At 34.9% G+C, this 17,769-nt stretch overlaps 1 protein-coding gene across 7 annotated transcripts in view; it reads left to right on the top strand.

The window, feature by feature from the left end:
• The window catches only part of sgcz (sarcoglycan zeta), a 171,757-nt gene that overhangs the window by 110,983 nt on the left and 43,005 nt on the right, over positions 1–17,769 (top strand). For all 7 annotated transcript variants that reach the window (XM_077719707.1, XM_077719706.1, XM_077719709.1 and 4 more), the window contains one exon: positions 11,784–11,885. In XM_077719707.1, coding sequence (XP_077575833.1) covers positions 11,784–11,885 — 102 coding nt within the window. The remainder of the gene's footprint in view (positions 1–11,783; positions 11,886–17,769) is intronic.

The raw sequence follows: 17,769 nt of genomic DNA, 5'->3' as shown, positions 1-17,769 counted from the left end.
GTAATGAACCTGAAACATTTCTGCAGGTTTCCATCTCATTTCCAACACTTAATATGTCAAAACAGATTCATCCATAAGGGTATAAAGGCCAAGTTTTCTTAAGCTTTTCCACAAATTTATTGCAAATTTTTAGGTGTACTATTTTGAAAAAACATTTTTCTCAAACTGAAAAGGGCAATCGTTACACCATCTCAATTAGCGACCAATCTACACTGTCCTATCCTACCTGCCTTAGTCAATCATGCTCACCAAATTTGTGGACATTTTCACAGAACACTTGGGTAGAGTAGCTTAAGTCCTTTGACAAATATAAGCTCAGCTTTGGGTGTCGAAAGGCGAAAAAGGTTCACTGTGTAGTGTATCATGTCTGGGTGTATGTGTGTGTTTGCGAGTGTCTTTTTTTTAGTGTCAGCTTCTCCCATCCGTCCTCTGCCTGTAGGCTTTTTTCGGGGATGCGTTGAACTAATCTGTTTTTCTCTCCCTGACGGACTGGAAATGATTGGCTGATCTACAAGTACGGCAAGGCAGAGTTTGACATCTGAAATGGTCTTTGTGAGTGGCAGTATTGTCATTGACGCATAGGTTTTATGTTGATTTTGCATTATTTATTCATTTTGAGTTAGACGTTTTTGAAAGATTTTCATAGCCAATTGGTACAGAAGAAAATTAGGGTAGGGTAAAGTCAGATAACCTGCAATAAAGTCAGTCTTGGACATATTTTTTTTTCTTCTGGTGCGTTAATCCTCTTCCGTAATTTGACTTTTGCAGGTTATGCTTGCAAAAGTGTGGTTCAGTGTTGGTTGTTATTGAAGACAGCCTCAGCACTGAAAGCTGCTTTCCTCAGCTGCTCTCTAAACTCTCTTACTCTCTCTTACTCTCTCTCTTTCTCTCTCACCGTTGTTATGGCTGTTCACATTGGCACACTTGACTTTATTGCATACCCACACACTTTTCCCATTTTGTCTGCGACAGTGCTAACGTCAGGTAATGGGAGAGTCCGTCGTTAAGTGCACTGTCTTTTGACATGCAACACACACACATAACCTTTGTTCACATACACACAGATTCGTGTCAAGCACAAATACACAGAAATTATATTGAAAACATATAATCCACTCACAGTCCTAACAATGCTGAAATAACTCAATCTAAAACTTGAACTAGAGTTAAACATTGTGAATTTTTGTCATAGAAAAATGTTAAACAAAAGCTGGTACAGAAAGCGATCATTACATCGTATAAAACTGCTTTGAATTATTATATATAGATATATATGTATGTGTATACATGTATGTATATATGTATATATATGTATGTATGTATGCATATATATGTATGTATGTATATGTATGTATGTATATGTATATATGTATGTATATATTTGTATATGTATGTATATATGTGTATATATGTATGTGTATATATGTGTATATATGTATATATACATATATACAAATATTTATGTGTATATATATGTATATATATGTGTATCTATGTATATATGTATATATATGTATATATATATGTGTATATATATGTATATATATGTGTATATATGTATATATATATATATATATATATATATATATATATATATATATATATATATATATATATATATATATATATATATATATATATATATATATATATATATATATATATATATATATATATATATATATATATATATATATATATATATATATATATATATATATATATATATATATATATATATATATATATATATATATATATATATATATATATATATATATATATATATATATATATATATATATATATATATATATATATACATATATATACATATATACACATATATATGTGTATATATGTATATATATATATATATATATATATATACATATATATACATATATACACATATATATGTGTATATATGTATATATCTGTGTATATATATCAAAAGTCATCATAGAAAAGTTTAGTCCCAAGTTCTCTCTCATACTATTACTCTATCATTACTATTAATGGAAAAGGACATTTTCTGTCTCTTGTATTTCCATTCTTAGAGTGAGTCACAAAAAAAGAGGTTATCAATATGTTTGAGTTCAATGAAAAATAAAAAAGACACCTTTCTCAAAGCAAATATATTTTTATAGTGTCAGCAACATTTTCAGTTTGATGTTGGAAAATGGGACATAAAAAAGATTTGCGCTTTTATGCATAAAACCAACCGCCTGTGACAGCTAAATTTGATTTAGTCAGCGCTTTGGTCTTGTCATCTTCAGTAGCAATATGTCAGAATATGACACACAAAACACACAACAATGAGCCTAACGTGTCACTACCGTGTGTGTATACAGCGCTATAAGATCTACGCATTGAGTATGTCTTGAATGCATGTGTAGGGATGTGAAATAAGCATTCAGTCAGCAGTTTTATACTTGTTATCTCTGCTGGCACTCGATCATAGATATTAACAATGATAAATAATGAACAGCCATTCATCCTTCAGCGCCCCAGAGTGAATGAGTATATTAACAGGTGCAAGTGTGCTACTTTACATCTTTTTTCTCCTCCACACGTCTTGAGGGATCAGGTTGATTGTGCTTACTTTTATGCTGACGGCCTTGTTTGCTTGTTATTTCCTGTGTATTTCACCCGACGGGGTGCCGAAGTGGCAGTACTCTCTGAGAGGTACTGACCCAAAGCGCAGAGATTGGAAATGATTAGTGATAAAACTTTGTGCAGGACGCATCAAGTTTTGACAGGATAAGCCATGCTGATAACTGCAATTGGACTACTTATTTATATCACAGTATTGGTTTGGATTGGATAACTTTAATTGGGTAAATGTCATTGTCACAGTAGCAAGAGGGTGAGAATGCAGATACAGGAAAGGCATTTTATACATAAATATATATGTAATAAGTAAGTTAATAAATAAATATATACTGTATTTTCCCGACTATATGGTGCACCACATTTAAAGGCGCAGTGTTCAACCGTATTTTCCCGACTATATGGTGCACCGCATTTAAAGGCGCAGTGTTCTACCATATTTTCCCAACTATGTGGTGCACTGCATTTAAAGGCGCAGTGTTCAAACTCCAATGCAATTTTTCTATTCGGTAAGTTGACTAAGAAACATTTATTTTCCATACCTCTTTAGTTCTCATTTCAACTTATCACTTTTTGAAAACATAATTAGTGCAGTAACTTCAGCAGACATGATTGCTACCTAAAAAAACATCTTAATATCTCAATTAAGTACATTTTCCATCAGTTTCGTGTGCATTTGACACGAATATAAGTGAAAGATGAGCGCTTTAGCACGCACACCTCTGACTTAACTCATCCTTGCGGTCAGGGTATTCCAAAAATGCAATATTTCAAAAAGCGTTTCACCCAAAATAGTCAATACGAGGCCCTAAAGTGAGTCTGTAAAGTGTTTCAGCGTCATGACTTGTTCTCTCTGCCTGGATGGCTGGCTTTTGCGCACAGTGTGCTATTGCAGCTCGGTTAGCAATGTAGTCGAGGGAAGAGAATCCCATGTACACTAAGTGCAGAGGGGATCAGCTGCAGATCGGCTTGTTTCGGTCACGGCCAAGCTCTGCGGTGGCCCAAGCAATTTTAGATGGATACAAGCCAACTTAAGACATGTTCTTGTGTTTCACAAGTGGATGGATGTCCTCTGTCTGATGCGCTCAGTGTCTCGCCTTGTAGAAAGACCACTTGTCTACTCCCCTATAGCTACCCTGTCCATAGTCTTATCCTGGGATATCGGCACCCGCAAGAAATAAGGAGTAAACAACAGAAATGGGACATTCAAGTGGACTGATCCAGTAAAAAAAATGTCATGTTGGGAAAAAATGGGGCTGAAGAAATATATGTGGATTCCAGCAGAAGTGCTTATCTATTTTTTGCAGAATTGTGGGTCTAGAGGAAGAAAAATAAAATGTAAAGGACATAAAAAGAATGTAATGGTATGGTTATTATAGCTTAGGACTGATTGTACAGCTCATGTAAATGTAAATCATGTTTTAAATGTAATGGTAGGACATACTTGCTTATTTAACCATGCGTGTAGTACTTAAGGTTTTTACAACAGAAATGCTGATGCTTGGTCTATTTTCCAAGAAGACTTTATTTCTTTTAATTATGATTATAACTCATGGATATAATTGGTGATGTCATATCTGGAATTTTGCTACTGTTTGCTGAACTCCTTCAAGCAAATATACTAATCTAAAATACATATCTAATCAGAATATAGGTATTAATTGTTTTTTTTCCCTCTATAATATGCATAAAATCTTATAATTTCCGTATCCAGATATCGTCAAGGTAAAAATAAATAGGTTTTTTCTTCTCTATTTCCTTTTGACTGTGATAGTTTTGTTATTAGACCCAAATGATAAGAAATTTAAGTCAAGATAAGTTAGATAGTGTGAATATTTCTAAAAACCTGCTTTACTAGAGGGAAGCAAAACAACACAGTCTGGTTAGAAAAAAAAACCTGCCCTTTGACTAATAGAGAAACTAATTTACTATCCGAGGAAACCATGCTTACACACATAGCGCATTGAGGTCTCTTGAGTGATGGTCTGTCAGTGTGCGAGTCCAGTTCAATCTCAAGCCTGACGATCTGAACTTGTGTTGCTTCACACACTACTGCTCTGGGTCGACAATGATCACAAAGCACCTGTTTTTTTTCTGTCTTTCTGAGCATACTCTATATCTTGACCATGTACTAAACTGCATCCAAGCAGTGAACAAGTCAGCCTAGCAACGACATGAATCCTAACTTTACCCCGTTGCCAACGAACAATGTTTGTTCACCTGTTTAAAAGAGTCCATCTTTCAGCAAGCCACTTTTGTTTTGTGCCAATTTTCCATAATGAACCCTTTGATGCTGATACAAATTTACCATGAAGGTCATCTTCCATTGGCCAAAACATTGAATTATGTAGATTTCAAAGGGAAATGTCAATACGATGATTTGCTGACAATGTGACCTTTTGTCGTATGTGTCTATTCATCTTTCTATTGATTGCTATGAATTAAGACAGTAAAATGACCATACTTATTTTTTACCTTTTGCAAATATAACTATCTACACATTTTATGTATTTGGTTTTATCTAGTACTTTTCATGACACTCAAAAAAATTGCATTATTTATTCACTACCAAACTAGCTGGCTATGCACAACTATTGTACCTCCAGCACCCCCGGGGCACAAAATGAGGAAGCTAATTTACACAATTGGCCTTTACCATGACTAAACACCCATTATAACAATATTTTTAACGATCTTGACATCACCAAACACTCGTTATGACAATATTTTTTAACGATCTTGACCATCACCAAACCCTCATTATGACACTATTTTTTAACGATCTTGTCCCACTTTTTTTTTGACCAGAAACCCTCATGATTGTTATTTTCAATCTATCATCTTAACCAAACTTCCGGGGTAACCATTCTTCTTACAAGTAGGTAATTAGGGTGCAGGAAGTGTAGTGTTTCCATTCCCTTCTGCTGCACATTGTTTGAGGCTGTTATTGATTATATAGGAACAATTCAACTCATCCTGTGTCGTATATTGTGAGACACAAAGGACCTGTGCACATGCATGTAAGAACCGGCTAAGTGAACCAAGTGTGCAAGCCAAGCACGATTTTTACATTGATCCAAAACAAGAGAGCCACTATGACCCTCCATGTTCTCCTTACATAATCATTGGCGGGATAAAAATCTCCAAGGCCCAAACCCCAGATTTTTAAACCAGGTGTGCCAACATATCAGTTCACATGTACCACACACCTCTGCTCTATCATCCACTGATGAGAGCTCTGAAAATTCAGCGAGGGATCCATCAATTTGGACAGCAACCTCGGGGATTAGCTGCAGTGTCAAAACATCATAACACTTAACTGCTTGCCCCTATGTGGTGTAAAGCCACCTGTTGTTAACCCATCAAAGTACGCACTCCAGAAGCCCTCATATGGCAGATAATTCCGTTCTGGGGGTACAGTGTATGCTGGGAATGGCGAGGAGAGGATCGAGTTTGTTAGTTTATCTCTCACACAACACAGATCTGGATCTTGATTACAATCTAGGGAATTAGGCCGTTAATGTGTCTGCATTCTTTTAACTTCCACATCAAAGAATGTCCTATAATGCCTTCTCATTTAAGCAAAATCCAGGAATTAATTTTAGGTTGTTTTCTTACGATATTTCCAAGAAAAAAACCCCAACTTTTTTCCATGTGTGATTAAAAACAAGAAATAAAATTGCTGAAAGGATGTATTTGGAAACTCAATACATTGTTCCTTTCTCATTTTGTATTAAAATTTCCACATAGATGCCATTAAAAGTCCCAAGATTATGTTTATGCTTATTTTTATGTCACATGATGGCATTGCCATATCTCAGAATTAAGACTACTTGTAGCTATTCAAATGATTTTGATATCCATGATTGTTTTTCTCTCTGAATATTATTGCAAAGGTTACCATTGACAAATGGTCACTCAATGTCAAGTGGTCTTCTTTCTCTGTACCTCATTTACCTCTCCTCATCTTTCCAAATTAGTCCATGAATACAAAATTGGTTCATTTTCGTAGAACAAATTGACTTTGTGTTCACTTTCTGCTGTAATTTGTCTTTCTGCTTCATTGACGTATTGGAGCGGGCAGTTACATTTCCAAAACATATCCAAGGCCATAGTTGTTGTAAACAATTTTAGATAGGAAAAAAACAAAAACACAATTAGTTGCTCAGTACCAATCAATATAATGAGGCCAGATGGCCAATGAGACATCATTATGTTTCATCTGTTACTTGAGGCCAGCGTATGCTACTCCGGTCCTGTAATGGAAAGACAAATGAGCTATTTGTGTTCACAGTTTTCGCTTTTTGTCGGTATTGTAGCTATTTTAACAATGGAATTCAAACAACCAACACCTGTTTTTACTCTGCAATCCTCTTCAAACTGGTTAAAAAAATTTACCTGGAAAAAAATGCCTTTAAAAACAAGAAAAACAAATGTCTGTCTAACAGTATTTGTCTTGTGGTTCAGTAATTTATTGATCTTTTCAACAAAAAACAACAAAAATGGTATTCTTTGGTGACCTTGAAATGGAAATGATAGACCTATTTGTCCCACCTCAGAGGTTGGCACTCAGAAAATGTACAAAATGACCTCAATTGCTATGATTATCTTTTTAAGACTCATCCGCCATTTTCCCATCTCCTAGCTCTGTTATTGTGTCGAATACTTTCAATTTTTTTCAGTATCTCTTTCATTGTTCATCTCATCATTCTCTTTCATCTCACTTCCTCTCACTTCACCCTCTATGCCTCTCAGACATTATTTTTTTTTGACAATGTCTGTCTTCAATGACAATATGCATAGGGGTAAAGCCAAGAAAGACCCTTGTCTCTTGTGTCCTGGACACAAAATGCAATCTCTTAACATAAAAAAACAACTTTGTAAAGTTGGGCAGATGCAGGAAATCAAACACGTTGGGTATTTCAATACAAGAGTTTTTTTTTTCCAAGCTCTTTACACCAACAAAACTCTCTCACAGTACAAACTACACCATCTGTCTACATGCTACCATGTGTACACTATGCTGATGGATTGGCTCTAGGCATACGTACACACAGTCACATAAACAAATACACCCCCAAACTGAAAGGGTTCCATGCATAAATCACACACAGTTTTGTGTGCAGACAAGCTGAAACACCAACACCCCCCTTTTCCAATTTGCACATAGAGCTAGCACAAGGTGTGTCGAAAGGTCTCTTCAAAACCATTTTTTGACCGTGACTATGTTTACTCCCTTACTCACATATATCGACATTGTTGCTGTAACTGTATTAGCGGAGGCCCGTGATTGACGTAGCGCTTCCCTACATACTGCTTTTTTTAACTCACCTTGCTCAAGAGTAGAGTTTTGCTGTCAACTAGTGAGAGAAACCTTGAGAATCTCCCATTTTTTTACTGGAATATACAGCTGGAAAGCAGCTTTTTGCATTGCTAATCCTAAATACAATTACCGTATTTTCATGACTATAAGGCGCACTTAAAAGTCTTAGATTTTCTCCAAAATAGACAGGGCACCTTATAATCCAGTGTGCTTTATATATTGAAAAAAATTAAAATTTGTCATTCATTGAGGGTGTGCCTTTAAATGTGGTGCGCCTTATAGTCGTGAAAATACAGTAAGTCAATATAATATTTTTTTTTAATTACAGTGTTGTTTGAAAATGAAAAATGGAAAATAATTGTCATATAACGGGTGTTTTTTCCTTTTTTAATTTCCCAAAAAGACCAAAACAAGTCACTGAACATTTCTCAGTTACATATATTATTAAATCAGCAATTCCCAACACATTATTTACTGTGTAGACATGCTTAAATTAGGCAAAATTTGCTCATAGCTACATTAAAATGTCCAAACCTTTGCCAATAATTCAACATTTGATTATATTTGACCTGCACTTTGACTAAAATGAAACCACATTCACATTTATGACTATTACACTGAAGTCCTTCAAAGTTTATTTGCATGTGATAGCACACGTTGACACCATGCAAAAGCGACAACAGGTCAACAATCTCATATAACGTCCGCTAGAGTGATGATGAATTCCCTCGGTCAAAGTCATTGTAGTTAGTCTTGTACACCATCGTCAAGAACACTGAGTGCATCGTACACGTACACAATGTGCAGTTTGATATTAACACGGGCCAGCACACAACAACATCAGCTCCAATGCATCCATCAACAACAGTCATATATTTTATAGTCTGTTTGGTATTCAGGTCATATCAGTCCAAGGGAAGACTATGTACTATAGCGGCAATGGGTTTTAAACCTTGTAAGGTATATGCTGTCATCCTGTCACATTATCTTTTTGTTATAATGGCATCTAACTTGCAAATTCTATTCTTAGGTGGTAGCACAGATATGAAAGGGTTTGGATGTACAGTTCGTTACATATTGCTTGTCATATGGGATATGAATTTAACCTTTTCAGACATTGATGTCAATGTTTGATGTATTCATACTGTTACGCAATGGCAAGCCGTTAGGAATGGATCTACTATAGTATTCAGAAGTAGGAATACTTATGAACTAAAGATTTTATTAAACATGCCCTAAAAATGCCAATGAAAAAGTAAAACAAGTATTGTATTTTTACGACTATAAAGCCCACTTAAAAGTCTTATAATCCAGTGTGCTTTATATATGGAAAAAAGATTAAAAATGTAATTCATTGAGGGTGCGCCTTATAATGCAGTGCGCCTTGTATACTTAACGGAAAGGCGCAAACGGCCCGAGACATCAAAACTAAGGTATCGTGAGAGTTGTGTTGGGTAAATAACGTAAAACCAAAAACAACACGACAGAGTCAGTGAGTAAACTAAGGATGAAAATGAGTAAAATAATCACAACAAGAACTGAAGGATTTCATTTCCAAATGCTATGAATGCACAATAGTTCTGTCACTTGGGCCAACAATTCAGGTAACTAAGGTAGTAAAAGAGCTTTTTTAGCTAGGTCTACATTGTCTTCTGTGTCTTATGTCTGTCTTGCTACTGCAACCAAGACATTTCCCGAATATAGAATAAAATAAAGTTCTAATCTAACCTAAAAAACTGAGCATCATCCATCTGATCATTTTTTCCGGACCACTTTATGACAAAAGTCTGCCAGGAAAAAAAAATATAACACTATCCATTTTCTAAACAGGTAGTTATTCAATTAAATCACTGCTGCATCAATGCAAGCAGACAAAAGGTAAAAAAGAAAAATGCGTACTACCATGATTTACCGAATCACTTTGTTTCAAATGAACAAGACCTGATGGAAAATGTGCAGGGATTTTTTTGACCACTGAAGCAACTCATTTCAAAACCAAGGCCAAGGTCAGGAAGATCTTTAAAAGCAACTTGTAAAAGTTCCAAATCAATACTGTAGCCAATCCAGCGTTAAAATAGTTGATGTTGAAATTGTATTGCTTGTTTTTTTTGTATTAAAAGTTTCACGACTGGGATTGATTTTGATTTTTTTTGTAAGTACTTTTCAATGGTCTGTAGCTTTACTCGGATATACTATTTTAAGACTATTTTTATACATATTCATTCACCAAAGAGTAATGCAAGATGAAGGTAATACCTAATGAACAAACAAATATAAAACATGACATTTCACAACTCCTGAGGGTAGAATCAAATATTTTATTAGTTTAGTACTTGAAAGAAGATCCAAAATGGTCCCTTTACACTTTGACATGATGTATTGTTTATTTAGTATAGTCACTGCAGGGGTTTTCTTTGACCATATTGCAAATGAATTTTAAATATATCATCTCCCACTGTGATGCCTCCAGACAAAATTTAAAAAAAAAACTGAAGAGCTGTCATATTTAATCTTATTTGTCACTCAAACTCAAGAGGTGAAGTGGGAAGCTACTGTTTACATAAAGGTTAACCGACAATGTGAAACGCTTCAGGCATGAGATTCTGTTGACATTTGTCAATTGATTTGGTATGCAAGTCCGGATGTCTATACACAAAAGAAATACTATTTTCCAATTTGTTTCATAACTGACGATAAGGGCCAGTACTGTATTTTCACGACTATAAGGCGCACTTAAAAGTCTTAAATTTTCTCCCAAATAGACAGTGCGCCTTATAATCCAGTGCGCCTTATATATGGAAAAAACAGAAAACCAAAAACGAAAAACCACCAGTCGGATATCAAAAAAACACAAACGCCTGAACTGAAACAATACTGTTAAATATTCAGATGCCATCTTAGTTTACAACATCTTCCATTATATAGCTCCTCCCCCACTGCAAGATTTTATACAAAAAAAATCCAAAATATCAACAATGGCTGGCTCTAGAGGTGACTGTGTAGTAGTGAGTGCTTCATACCTGGAAGTCAATAGCAATTACCGTATTTTCACCACTATAAGGCCCACTTAAAAGTCTTAAATTTTCTACAAAATAGACGTCTTATAATACGGTGCGCCTTATATATGGGAAAAATGTCATTCATTGAGGGTGCGCCTTATAATGCGGTGCGCCTTATAGTCGTTAAAATACGGTAATTCTTCCACCTATTTTTAATTCGGGCACTGTGGGTTCGATTCCCAATCAATGGCGATGTTATTGTATAAGTGCGAATAGCTGTATGTTCAGTTTTTTGCTTTTAGTGTGTGTTTTTAAGTGTCTTTTTGGACTTTCCAGACTTGTTGTGTTATGTTTTATTGAATACGCTCTATGCACCACTGTTCATTTAATTTAATGGCTCCAGATCACAGAAAACATCTGGCTGGTTTTCATTATTGATTTTTAAATCTTTTAAACAGACTGCCAACCCTGATATGCTGGATTCGGGTCGATATGAAGCTTTGCCTTAAATTACCCGAATACTAAAACTCATATGGACACGTGTCGTCTTTTGTGATGACTAACCACTTTGGTGTTGGCTTTTGTTTTGTATTATACGAAGCACTTACATTTTTCTATACAAAAAAGCACTAAGTGACATAAAAACTTGACTCTGCATGATTCACTTCAATTTTCTTGTCTTAAGTTTGCCAGAAAAATACAAATGAGTCATTTTTCATCTGTGCACATGTTAATAGGATGCTGATGATGTTACTTTTGTTCTTATAGTTATGTTCATTACTGTTATATATCTTGGACTGTTCTTCCCTGCAAAAACACTGACCAAACTCCTCCTTTTCTGTCTTTAGGAAGGAATGGGCAATCTCCGAGTGACCAAAGAAGGAGTGAGGTTGGAGGGGGTGTCCGAATTCCTATTGCCATTATATGTCAAAGAAATACAATCTCGAAGGGTAAGTCTGAAGTTTTTGATATCTTTTGTAGACATCTACTATACAACTATACAATCAAAAGAGCACACAAACATATAGACATTCATAATTACGTACCGTATTTTCAAGACTATAAGGCGCACTTAAAAGTCTTACATTTTCTCCAAAATAGACAGTGCGCCTTATAATCCAGTGCGCCTTATATATGGAAAAAACAGAAAACCAAAAACTAAAAACCACCACTGTCGGATATTAAAAAAACAAAAACGCCTGAACTGAAACAATACTGTTAAACATGCAGATGCCATCTTAGTTTACAACATCTTCAATCCTGTAGCTCCTCCCCCACTGCAAGATTTTATACAAAAAAATCCAAAACATCAACAATGGCTGGCTCTAGAGGTGACTGTAAAGTAGTGAGTGCTTCATACCTGGAAGTCAATAGCAATTCCCGTATTTTCACGACTATAAGGCGCACTTAAAAGTCTTAAATTTTCTCCAAAATAGACAGTGCGCCTTATAATACAGTGCGCCTTATGTATGGATAAAATGTCATTCATTGAGAGTGCGCCTTATAGTCGTGAAAATTCGGTACATGGATATTGCCAGGGATATCTGGCAGTGAAATATGCATTTTGGGAATAGCTCCCACCCCTGAACAATCTTATCTTGATGTTGTTGTTTTTGCTGAAACTGCCTTATTTTAAAAGATGATTCGTATTGATGCAATATTTGATTTTCATGAAATGCAAACTCTGTGATACAAGGATCCCTGGTCAGATACATAAGAAACTAAAAGTGAAATTTATCATCTGCGAAGGATTTTGTCATAACTTCTACATAAAGAAGAAATAACATTTAAATATCTCAGTAGTTATACATAACGTGCTTTTAATTTTCCTCTCCTTTTTCAACTAAAATAATCGTTATAAAAGCTTGTCAATCATGTAAAAACACTGGGAGCTCTTTCTAAGAACATCTGAGGCACAGATTTATTATCAGTGAATTTAGGAAGAAAAAAATGCAGCCCTCAAACTAACCCCCCTACCCTAAAAAAAATCACCATTAATCAAAATTTCTTCACATTGTCCAAGCCATTTGATCTGTGCAGCTCAAGGATATCATTATAGCAACCATCCATTGCACCGTTTTATCAGTGAAATGGCTTTAGCAAAGGATTGAGTTGTGAAACATCAGCTGAAGGGTTTGGAGGATGTAATTGAATTGGATGTCCTTTCAAAGAACCCCAGACGTTTGGAGTAGAAGCCACAGCTCAACTTGGCCATCACATGCAATGAGCAGTGTAAATTCGGCTTTGGTTTAAGTTGCTTTATATTGTCGAACATTTTTATCCTTTTAAAATAGCCTTCAGATTTATCAGAAGACAGAATCATTTGGTTTCCCAAATAAGAGAAAGTAGTATTATATGATATTATGTAAGAATATATCAATGATTAAATGTTACTGTCAGTCCGATTTAACTAAAATAAGATTTTTTTTAAATCATGAATATTATATTTGTGTCAACAAGTTGAAACTGTAAAATTGTCATTGGAATTCCAATTTAAATGAATTTTATGAGCTTATTTTGAGCTTATTTTTGTTTTAGTTTCTTTAAAGAGAATAACCAATGTTTATAAATGTAAAATATAACACTAATTTTTGAAAAAGCAGGTGTATTGGCTACGATTTTTGACAATAACAGTAACCACTCTTAACTTGATATTATGCAAAAACATATCAATAATTAAATGTTAATGTCAGTCCGATTTAACTAAAATAACATTTATTTTTTTATCATGAATATTATATTCATGACAACTAGTTGAAACTGTAAAACTATCATTGGAATTCCATTGGGAACGCATTTCATGAGCTTATTTTTGTTTTAATTTCTTTATAGAGAATATCCATTGTATGTAAATGTAGAATATAACACTAATTTTCCAAAGAGCAGGTGTATTGGCTCATATTTTGACAATAACGGCAACCACTTTTAACCACAAAGAATGAAATCATGGCCAAAGCAAAACTTGCTGAATCATTACTATATGAAACACTGAGAGGACCTCATAATTTACTTTATGAGAGGATATACCAAGGCTTATAAATCAGCACAAAGGGAGTGAAGATGAAGACAACAAGCTGGGAAGGGATGGATGTAGATAAATGGGAAGAAACCACAAATCAATGGAAGCATAGCGAGGTTATCGCACAAATCTATCAACACTGCACAAATAATTGTCTTCTACTAAATCGGTAGCTATGTAACTCTTCCATGTATGATTGTAATTCTGGTCATTTTTTAATGAAAATGACACTTTTCTATCAAAACGTAAACTGCTAATCATGCATGGTGAATTTATACTCCCCATAAACATACTGTCATTTTTAATCTTTTCATTTTTTCTAATTGTTGCTGCAAGTCACAATAAATAACGTATGGGTGTGAATTAATTAATCCAAACTCTACATTAATGGCGATGTATGATCAACCGTTAGCCCATTCATTCTCTCATCTGTCTATATAGCGACGATAGATTAGAAAGACCATCTTAATGGTTAAAACTGACAATGAATGATCACTACTAGTTATAAAATGAGTGCTTTTTCACAGGAATTTACATTAATGTGTTATCAGTGTGTTCATTTTGACAGGCCTATTCTACTATGAGTAAAATATCCGGCGTAGAAACTATGCCAAGCAAATCATGAAGGCAAACTCTTAGAAGGATGAGAAGAATTGTCTCATTTTTGTCTGTTGTTTGAAATGATGTTTGCTAGGATTTAAGAACACTGGTGATTTGGCAAAGAGTAAAATTTGTGGAGTGTTGGGCAGACATTGAAAGACATCGGTTTTGAGAAACCCAGGACTTGAAGCAAGGTTAATGTGAAGAGAGGATGAAGCTGTTTATTGGCTAAAATGTTTGCCAGATTTGAGAAAAGCATCTTAAACCAGTGCTTGGAGGCTATCATCAAAGATGGTCTGTGAAAATAAGAACCTTGGAAGTAGCTGGCAACATCAACAGTTGCTAAAATCCTGCCAGTCTTGATGAGGAAAAAATTGCTAAATCGACCACTAGACTCTAGAAGACTATAAGGCGCACTTGAAAGTCTTAAATTTTCTCCTAAATAGACAGTGCGCCTTATAATCCAGTACGTCTTATATACGGAAAAAACTGAAACCAAAAACGAAAAACCACCACTGTCGGATATTAAGAAAAATACAAACGCCTGAACTGGAACAATACTGTTAAATATGCAGATGCCATCTTAGTTTTCAACATCTTGCATCATATAGCTCCTCCCCCACTGCAAGATTTTATACAAAAAAAAATCCAAAACATCAACAATGGCTGGCTCTAGAGGTGACTGTGTAGTGAGTGAGTGCTTCATACCTGGAAGTCAATAGCAATTACTGTATTTTCACGACTATAAGGCGCACTTAAAAGTCTTCAATTTTCTCCAAAATAGACACTGCGCCTTATAATACAGTGCGCCTTATAATACAGTGTGATTTATAATAGAGTGCGCCTTATATATGGAAAAAATGTCATTCATTGAGGGTGCGCCTTATAATGCGATGCACCTTATAGTCGTGAAAATATGGTACATATTGATTGAAATCTTATTTATTCTATTACACTACTCTTTCTTTCAAAGTTTAGATGGAGTTTGATTATATAATATTAAGAAAACACCCCCTCAAAATGTTTCCAATAGCCTTGAGAGTTAAAAATGTTAATACACTATAAATTATAAGACCAAAACAAGGCCATTTCAAAGTCTTACAAACAACTTACAACATTGCTGATCCTAGAAAAGTGATGATGTGCAGATGGTACTGCTACTGCTTCTTCTTCGAGGAAAAGTTCAACTTGATGACATTGCAGAATTTTATAGACTATTCCGTAAAAGTATCCCATACTTCAGCATTGTTTGGCAGTTGTGAGATTTTCATAAGTTCATACAACTCAGTGTTGCTTTTTATTAGTTTTTTGCTAATGGTAATGCCATACCAGCAGTCATTTACTCTGGAGAAAAACCCTTATAATCATTAACAGTCTGTCTTATTTTTCTTCCAAAACACATGCAGTATTTCCTTCTTTCTACCCTTTACAGGTTGAACGATGATTCTTACACGTGTACTTCTCGTAAACTATGTTAATAGTACTTTGGCATACATATATTACTGTAATTCTTTTGCAATGTTGTCAGGGTAAAAAATAATTTGTGTTCAGAGCCAATAACAGATGACCATGACTCTTACGGACCGATTAGACTAGATGGAAATCAAGTTTTTCTAAATTCCTCATTGAAATATAACCAAAGTTTATGTACCCTAAGACTGGTATGGTAATATGACAGATATATTCTTGAAATACCTGATTATTCTTCGCCATCAGGTCTGTAATTGCCCACAAAAGGATCAGAACCGTTACCATTGGAAACCATGTGTCTCTATTATCTTTCTTCTAGAGGTGTTGCCTTTAGTTAGACCCTCCTTCTTTCTATCTAATGTTCATAGCCTATTCTTTACTCAAACACTACCTGTTTGGTTCCTTTTCTTTTGAGTTCTCGTTCTGCCGTGTAGTGTACAAGCACCCCCCCCAAGAGATTGGTCTATTTATGTAGCGTCGACTGTCTTCATAAGGGCTCAGATTCCTCAGGGAAAATCACTGTCACAAACAGATCTAATAGGATAGATGTACGCATGCTTTGGGAAGGAGGTAATTTATAGAAGGGAAATGTCTCAGGGGGATTTAAAGAAATTTGACAACACATACAAGATTGAGAAATGCGTTTTTAAAAAAATATATTTAAAGAATCTGTTCCAGTGTTTTCAATTGGAGCAGATGGAACCATAACTATATTTTTCCTCCATGTCAATTATGGATTTCTTTTTCTATTGTATATTTTTATGGTTGGGCCCATAGGATATGAACTTGCTGAATTTTCTGGATTTGCAATTGAATGGGGGAGGAGGATACTAATGAAACATTTGGTGGTTCCCATCTTGGCAGTCTTTATTGATTTTGACTTTGAAGCATTGTAAGCAATTGTGAGGAAATGAAGGGAGGCAGAAGTGGACCTCAGAATAGGAGGTCATTTTTATTGCTGTGAAGGTTGTTGGACTGTGACATGATTGCTGTTGTGAGTGCTCGATTTTAATCGGACATTTTCAGTGTTAACTTCGAAAAAGATTGGATTGGGATGCTTATATATGTGTGAGTTGTGTGGGTTTCTATGAGTGGGAGGGTTTTTTTAATTGGTAATTATTGTGGTTGTTTCTGGTGTCAATTCTATATATATAAATTACACAATTAACAATAAAACATACACATACATGTACATACATATACATGTATCCACATGTTCACGTATACACATTTCCACGTATACACGTACACGTATACACATACAAGTATACACATACACGTATACACGTACACACGTACACACGTACACACGTACACACGTACACACGTACACACGTACACACGTACACACGTACGCACGTACGCACGTACGCACGTATGCACATATGCACATATACACATGTACACGTATGCACATATACACATATACACATGTACACATGTACACATGTACACATATACACATATACACACACACACGTACACACATATACACATATACACATATACACATACAAATACACGGATACACAAATACACATATACACACACATATACACATACACGGATATACACATACACGGATACACATTTACACATACACGGATATACACATACACGGATACACATTTACACATACACATGTTTATTAAATAATCAAAATATCTCAACTTTGAAAGTGAATAATATATATAGATACATATACATACACACATTGTTAGACGATATGTTTTAGCATCTGACAC

Source organism: Stigmatopora nigra, chromosome 6 (assembly GCF_051989575.1).
Source record: "Stigmatopora nigra isolate UIUO_SnigA chromosome 6, RoL_Snig_1.1, whole genome shotgun sequence".
NCBI lineage: Eukaryota > Metazoa > Chordata > Actinopteri > Syngnathiformes > Syngnathidae > Stigmatopora > Stigmatopora nigra.
Note: the sequence above shows the minus strand (reverse complement) of the source record. Positions and strands in the feature narration are given on the sequence as shown.